Here is a 7,542-nt window from a genome sequence, read left to right on the forward strand (position 1 = left end):
CAAATTTGAACGCATTACACAACCTCATATTGCATTAAAATGTGGATGTGTGTCAAGAAGTAGAAAGGCAGTCTTTCACAGTAGTAGTAGTAGTAATAATAACACAAGTATATAAATTACAAAAATTATTATAAGGTAACCATCCAAACACATAGGCGACAACAGCAGTTTGCAAGTATTTTACAGTCTTTTTTTTGTTTCAAATTGTTGCCAGTTGAACTTCACGCCCGCCTCCTTCATGTCACTCCTCCCCGGCCTTTGCCTTCCCTTTGCCCAGTACACGGCTGATCTGTTTCAGCAAAAAAGGATGAGGCTGGGAAAAGGAAAAAAAACTGCAATTCAGAACCTCAAGGAAAACTATTTTAGGCAAACCAAACACAGAAAATAGCCCCACCTCCTTCGATTTTTGTCCTGTAGCCTAAAAAATTACAAAATATACATGAGTTAGCAAATCAAGAAAGGTTACAGTGCAGGAAATGGAGAAGAATAACACACGATTGCAGCAGTCCCCGATTTCTGCACCTGAGGAACAATGTACTGCTCCGGCCACATAACTCGACAGGCTGTTTCTGGCAGACTTTGCAAACTGGAGGAGCGGAGTGAGGATAGCGTGGAGGCTGAGCCGCGCATGTAGTCGACGTCAGAAACAATATAGTCTGCCTCCAGTGGGGGATACTCTAACGACATATCATCACCCATGTAGACACCTCCAGTGTCAGCATCGACGTCGTCCTCAGTGAAAGCATTGGAGTCGGGGAGGTGGGAACGAGAACGCTTAGCAGTCTCCGTGGTGGCGTTATGGAGAAGCTTCTTGGAGCGAAGGGTGGAGAGAGTGCGAACCCAAGCAGCCATGCGACGCTTGGGTGGCGGTACGCGGGAGCGGGAAGTTGATGGATGTGGATGATTACCATTGTCCTCGTAATCGCGTTGTGTTGAACCTAAGCCGATCATGGACTTGAAGACTGCGCTAAAAGTAACAGAAAGATCCAGTTAAAAGTGCAACGTGATGACCTTCAGAGACCAGAAAAAAATAGCCCTCCTTATCGTTAATGAACAACAATACTGCATCTAGAATGAATTTTCAGTGAAAAATTTTGATATTCGCTAAGGAAATTGAATGCTCAATTAGAAAAAAACCAATTTCGTATGTGACCAAACAAGTACTCAAGAGGATGAAAGACCAGCAAGATGTAAGAAACAGAACATTCGTCGGCCAATCCCTCATCATGTTAGACAGTGAATGACGCGGAACAAAAAAGATGGAAAGGAATATGCGCCCCAGTTCCACAAGAACTTCTTCTCGAAAAAACTACCACCTTTCATCACATCCAGAAGAAAAGAGAACCCACCTCTTTTTGACGTCTATCGCATCACCGATCAGGGCAAGTGAGAACTTATGCGCACCGGCACCAGCCACCGATGTGCCAGCAGTGGTTTTCTTCCCCTTCAACATACTGCGAGTTTTAAGAAAAAGAGCTGAATGTCCAGTCGAGGGTTTGGTTCGCCCTCCCAGCCATCGCGAACGGGAACGCACGAACACTCCGCCCGGCACCTGACCTATGGGCGGCTGGGAAGGTAAGGTTTGCGGAGTGGCGGCATCGATCAACTCGGTGGCAGGACCCCCGTTCCCTCCACTGACAGTCTTTCGCCGCTCGGCAGGCAGGAGATTGAGAAGGTGATTGATGAGTTTTCCCTGCTGCTCGGTAGTGGTGGTGAGGCGAAGTACCTCGTTATTCGCTGCCACCCTCGCCGCCTCCGCCTCATCCGCCTGCGCAGCTGCACTCTCCTCCGCCTTCACCGCACGTGCGATCGCCGCGTCGCGTTCTGCCACCAACTTCGTGTTGGAGTTACGCAGACGCTCCAGCTGCTGCCGCACCTGCGTTAACTGGGTCACAAGCAGCACAGAGCATAAAATCGCATGACTCCTTTAGTCTTAGAAAAAAAAAGAAGGAATGACCAACCTCTTCTGATTGAAGACGACTGTTCTCGTCCGCCTGATCGAGCTTAACCTTCAACGAATGCGCTTCGTCCACGGCTTTTCTATCGACCGAGTTCTACAAGTCGGACAAACGATAGAAACTACTAGTCTCCCCCATGGGGGAATATTGTCAGTGAAGAGGAGAAACAAACCAGTAGATCTTTGAGGCTGTTAAAGTCTAACAGACACTTGCGTGTCTCGCTCAACTCTTCAACCAGCTTGGCCTTCTCCAGAGTCAGAGCGTTCACTCGTGCCTCCAGTTTCAATACCTCTTGTCTAAATTGAAAAAAATAGTGCAATTTTGCACATTAATAAAGTTAAACCCAAAAGCTTTCTTCTTTGGTAATACACTTGAAAAGATTGACTATCAAGAGGGGAAAATTAACAGAGCCAAACGTTTATAAAATGAAGAAAACCCATCCTTTTAAAAGCGCTGAATGCTAAAAACATCACAGTTTTGCAAAAGTCCTTTGCCTTAGATGATAAATCCATTTTATTACCGAAGTAATTTAATCTATTATGAAAAGTTCACTAGAAGCCATAATGTCAAACAACAAAAAGCTAAGTGAAAAGAATAAACCACCTTTCCTCTGACTGCTGCTTAATGCTGTTATTTACAACGCTATCCAGATCAGTCAGAATCTCAGCTTCAAAGACAGATGTTTGCAGCCTCTTCCGCAAGTTCTGTAAAAAGACAGGCAGTGTAAGAAACGCAGCCTCACATGAGAACATCCAAAGAATATAATGCCACTCGCCTGAATTTCATCCTCCTGAAGCGTGATCTGCTTTTCCAAGAATCGATTGCGCCGCTTCACCTCCATAATCTTCGCCATGGCCTCCTCCCCAATGGTCGAGGCCTCCAGAATGCTCAAACGACTCTGCACCATCGTTGAGTTGTCAATCCTGTAAGCACAAGAAAATAACTTAATTACACCAGATTGCACCACATAGAATGGACTTTCAAGCCCAAATTCTATTGGTACACAATAAAATTGAATGCTGCCCCGATGATGGTACAGTAGTCGCAGGCCAGACCAGTCTGGACACCGTCAATCAAGATGGCAAAGTTCCCTATGAACGGAAGTGTGATATCCGAACTTGTAGATATGTACTCACTCAGAAGACCTCAAGCTCCGTACGATAATAGAGTACTCGGTCACACTAAGACACATGGGCGGTATGAACGTTTCAAACGCGACTTTTTGGTGACGATCTTAGCCCCGCCGTCATTCGCGTAGAGCGGCTGATCCTGATTTGTCGCACAATAAAATTAAATAACAGAAGAACCTTTCTATGGAAACGATAAACACGACACGACGGTTTACTAAAATTTTAAGTTCTGAAAAGAAGCATACATTGGGTACCAAGACAGGTGAATTGAAGCCAACTATCCTGGGATGCTACGGCCATTCCACGTCTGAGTTCTCCAAACAGCAGGTAAATATTGGAATATGTGGCACGTAAATGCAGCAGAGAAACAATTCAAAAAGCAGACGTAGCCTTTATCCCTCTTTTGGATACACAAAAAGTCCTGATTTGATTTGAATTACCTTCATGAAAGGGAAGGGGGAGTAGACAACTCACAGAGCACGAAGCTGCCTTTGACGACACTGTGACTCGCCAATAAGCATTGTGGGGGTGAACGAGAAGCCGACAAAGGGCAGATCGGCGGCGTAAGCCGGTCCCTGCCAAGCGATATCCTCCACCTCCTGCACTTCCTCGGTGAGAGGCACCGCGGCAGCCTCGATGATGGCTCGGCGTTGGATCTCCTTCGCTGACTGTGGATCAACATTCTCGAGATTGGAAAGCCTCTGGAGCTGGTTGACGCGTTGTGGGGTGGGGTAGAGGCCACGGGAGGGGGAGATCGTCACGTCGTTAGAAATGTCGTGGAGGGCATCGTCGCGGGCGCGGGCTCCACCACCAGAGAAGTTACCGACATCGTCGAGTTGACCTACTGGTGGCAGGTAGGGCGGTGTGTCTGCAATGAAGGAGTTGGGGCACATGCGATTGGTCCAAAGCATCAGTTAGGTGTTTGCCGATCCCAGTAAATGACAGCATTAATTGGGGGGAGGGTAATGCAAGAGGATGAAGGGATTGCAGCTGCAAAAATTATCAACTTTGAATAATGTAGTCGATTTAGAGACAACGGACCGATGAATAACTTTGGAAAGAATAAAATAGACTAGAACTTCAACAAACATAACTTGCCAATACTCAATTAGTAGGATTGATAGTTAAAAGTAACGATCCATGATCGAACAGGCTGTGTTGAACGAAGAAGAATCTTCGGTCAAAACTCAAGGTTTGTCTGGGAATGAAATCACCATTGTGAATCGTGATGTTGAATAGCCAACAAGAATGACATTCAAAGCAACACGATAATCAATGGAAAAGGAAAAGCAAGAGTGACTTTACGCGCGATGGTCGACTTCATCGAGAGATAAACGAATTAGTAAAAGTTCCAGTGAGGACGACCTTCTAAAATTCGATTGACATGAATGATAAATGAAGTAAATTGCGAACAGAACCTAACAGCTTGTTTGATGGAGCGCAAGTCACTTCTGCCAAAAAGATCGTAAAGTACGAATTTGTCGTTTTGAATCAGAAAAAGATACTCAAAACAGATGATAATTGGCGGAGGGATAAAGGAATGATACTCTGCAAACGAGACAAATCTGGTACAAAAAATTATTGGGGGAAGGTTGCAATCCTGATTACTGTTCGCTCTAGTAATCACCATGCGGAGTAATTCATTTACAAATGAGCACACAATAGGGTCAAGCAGATAATGGAAGGCAGCTGGAAATAAATGGTGAAGAAACTTGCAATCACGTCGCGTTCGCTAATTTTTACTAAACGCCAAGATATACACCTTTGCTACCACCCATATTACAATTTGAGGTCTAATTGCAACGATCTCCGTGCACGAAAGCGAAAAACAAGAGCTAATAATGGACAACTTAAAACCCAAGCATTCTGTTGACCACCTCACAAGTACAAGGTTGATTCAAAGGGAGTGAAGAAAACAGGCGGACAGACTATGAAGAACCATAAGTCAATAAGAATACCCGTAATCAAAGACATCTACGCAACACAATCTGCATACTTCTTAAAATAATGAAAAACAGCGATGAAAACTCACGTTCCCTAATGGTGGCGAAGTCGACATCTTGAAAAAAGGGGTGCTGAACAATGCCTTCATAGGTCAGCCGCTCGCTGGGATCACAGATGAGTTGGCGAATGAGATCCTTGGCGGCATCAGGCACGTTCACATTATGGGGAAAATGCAATGCGGTCTTGAAATTGATAATATTATCCATCATCTTGTCATCATTCTCGTCATAGAAGGGCGTCTGCGTGTAGAACATCTCGTAGATAAAAACCCCAATGGCCCAGTAGTCATAGCAGGGGCCAACACGGAGGGAATCCTTTGCACCTCGCTTGCGTTGGGTTAGGAGTTCAATGTTGAGGTACTCCTTTGTGCCGACCATTGTAGGACAAACACACTACAAAACAGTAATCCAGTATGCCACAGGGAGCAGAAAAAGGGGAATGAAGTGTGCGTAACTTACCTTTCCATTAGAATCCAGCCGAATGGCAGAGCCGAAATCAATCAGCTTGAGATGACCACTACGTTCAATAGCGAAGTTTTCAGGCTTGATATCGCTACAAAGAGAGGATAAAAGTGACAGTCTAGAAGTCTATGAAACTCACCAGTGGATATAGCCCATCTGATGCAGCGAATGGGTGGCCTCAACTACTTCGGCGGCGTAAAACTGAATCATTTCTGAGTCGAGTAGATGAGCAGCTCTAAAAGAACAGAGCAAACAATACGGAACAAAGGATACCATTCAGCTGTCGAGACGGTAAACAACACTCACTTGCTAAGAAATATGTACATATCGCCACCGGGCTCGTAGTCCATGACCAGGTGCAACTGACTCTCATCTTGAAAGGCATAGTGAAGATGAGGCAGCCAGGGATTATCGATCATCATGGCTTGAGCTAAAACAGTACGTTCTAGCAAAAGCTGAGCTCCCTCCTGTATTAAAAAGGAGCAATGAAGACTATCAACTTCACCGAGTAGAATGGAGGCTAGTAAAAAAGAAAAACTACCGGATCGTGAAAAAGCCAGGATCCTTTAAACTGCGATTTCATAGCAAGAACGGAATGCGGAGGGGTTTTCTCATGCACTACACGAACGACACCACAAGCACCGCGGCCGATTATTTCGCCCAGAGTAAAGTCATTCATCGAAACTCGGAGATCGATTAGTTTACGCAGAATTGGGTCAACTGAAAGATATCACAGTGTTCAAATATCAACATCAAAGCAAAGAGAGCAGAGGATAATGAAATCTACCTCGGTTGAGAAAAAAGTCCAAAACATTAAGAGTGGCTGCCATTGAATCGCTGTGTTCCTTTGCCTGCAATGTTTCACATTCATCGTAGAGGTGTTCTACGGCGTTCCTTGCGACGTACAAACCATCCAATAGACCATCAACAGAAAGCAGACAGAGGTCAGCACAGGCAAGATCTTTAAGTTCTTTAGAAGCCTTTTCCAAATCTGCGCTCTTCGCTTTGGTAACTGATTCGAAAGGAAGTTCTATGCCAAAGCTGGGAGCACAAAGAAGGGGCGGTCGGGAGATTATATTAAATAGGGCTCTAGTTCGTTGAGCCACAGAGAGATCAGGTTGAGACTCAACTTTCGCCTTTGGAGTATCATTCTGTATAAGACTGCTGAAGCTATTAAAGTTTGGCTGGGTCTTAATAACAACGCGTGCATGTACTGGAGTCGAAGTTGATAGCAACGACGAATTATCAGCCATCTCTATTTCAAAACGGAGCAAATTTGTAAAAATTTGAGAATACTAACAAATCCCAAATATATTTTAATACAAGTTTTGAGTGTTGGCACCTAAACGGCACCGAGAAAACAACACCAACCTTAGGAATACCCCAGGCTTTCAAATTCCTATTCTTGCCACGACCATCAGTTGAAGCCACCGATGAATTATAACAAGGTATGCTCAACAACGTCTGTCCTATAATTGCGCGTAATATTTGCTTTTTGCAAAAGATATTTGAAGAAATTTATTGGTGTACCCAAAAGTGGGTAGAAAAGCCAGCAATGCTTTATTAACTGGCCGAATTAGTAATACTAGTAACACGAACAGGGTTTCGCGCATGAAATCCAAATACCAAGTGGAAGCTCATTTTTGTGCAAAGAGGATAATTTTATTTCATCGGAGTGAACCTGTGGCAAGAATTCCCAAATAGGTTTCATAGTTCACTTCCAAAACTTTGTGCAATTCTCCACTTTACATAGTTATAAGTGGATGATGCCCAGTGAATTTTTTTAGTTTGATCACAGTTACAAACTAATTTAAAATTCACTTTTATTTTGGTGCTTTGTGTCATCCCAAAAGTTGCAAGCAGGCTAATTACTGTGGAAGAACACATTAGCAACTTTCAAAACGTCTGATAAGCTATTAGGGCGGTTCGAGGACCATGCATTGGAGCTGAACAACCTTAAAAAAGCTAAAATTCTAGCAATATTTTGCG

The 7,542-nt window shown here is 44.2% G+C and overlaps 1 protein-coding gene across 1 annotated transcript; it reads right to left on the reverse strand. All coding sequences in view use genetic code 11, as the record gives it.

The window, feature by feature from the left end:
• Positions 1-241: 241 nt before the first annotated feature.
• On the reverse strand, positions 242-6,806 carry EGR_05985 (Citron Rho-interacting kinase; the record flags this gene model as incomplete). Its single annotated transcript, XM_024495234.1, has 15 exons — positions 242-313; positions 395-418; positions 496-967; positions 1,350-1,885; positions 1,962-2,054; positions 2,131-2,254; positions 2,562-2,662; positions 2,701-2,881; positions 3,563-3,956; positions 5,121-5,484; positions 5,551-5,644; positions 5,693-5,788; positions 5,860-6,020; positions 6,095-6,273; positions 6,341-6,806. The coding sequence occupies 15 exons, from the start codon at positions 6,804-6,806 to the stop codon at positions 242-244; spliced, it is 3,357 nt and encodes a 1,118-aa protein (XP_024350318.1).
• Between the last annotated feature and the right edge of the window lie 736 nt (positions 6,807-7,542).

The sequence above is a fragment of the Echinococcus granulosus genome, assembly GCF_000524195.1.
Source record: "Echinococcus granulosus chromosome Unknown EG_S00049, whole genome shotgun sequence".
NCBI classification, from domain to species: Eukaryota; Metazoa; Platyhelminthes; class Cestoda; order Cyclophyllidea; family Taeniidae; genus Echinococcus; species Echinococcus granulosus.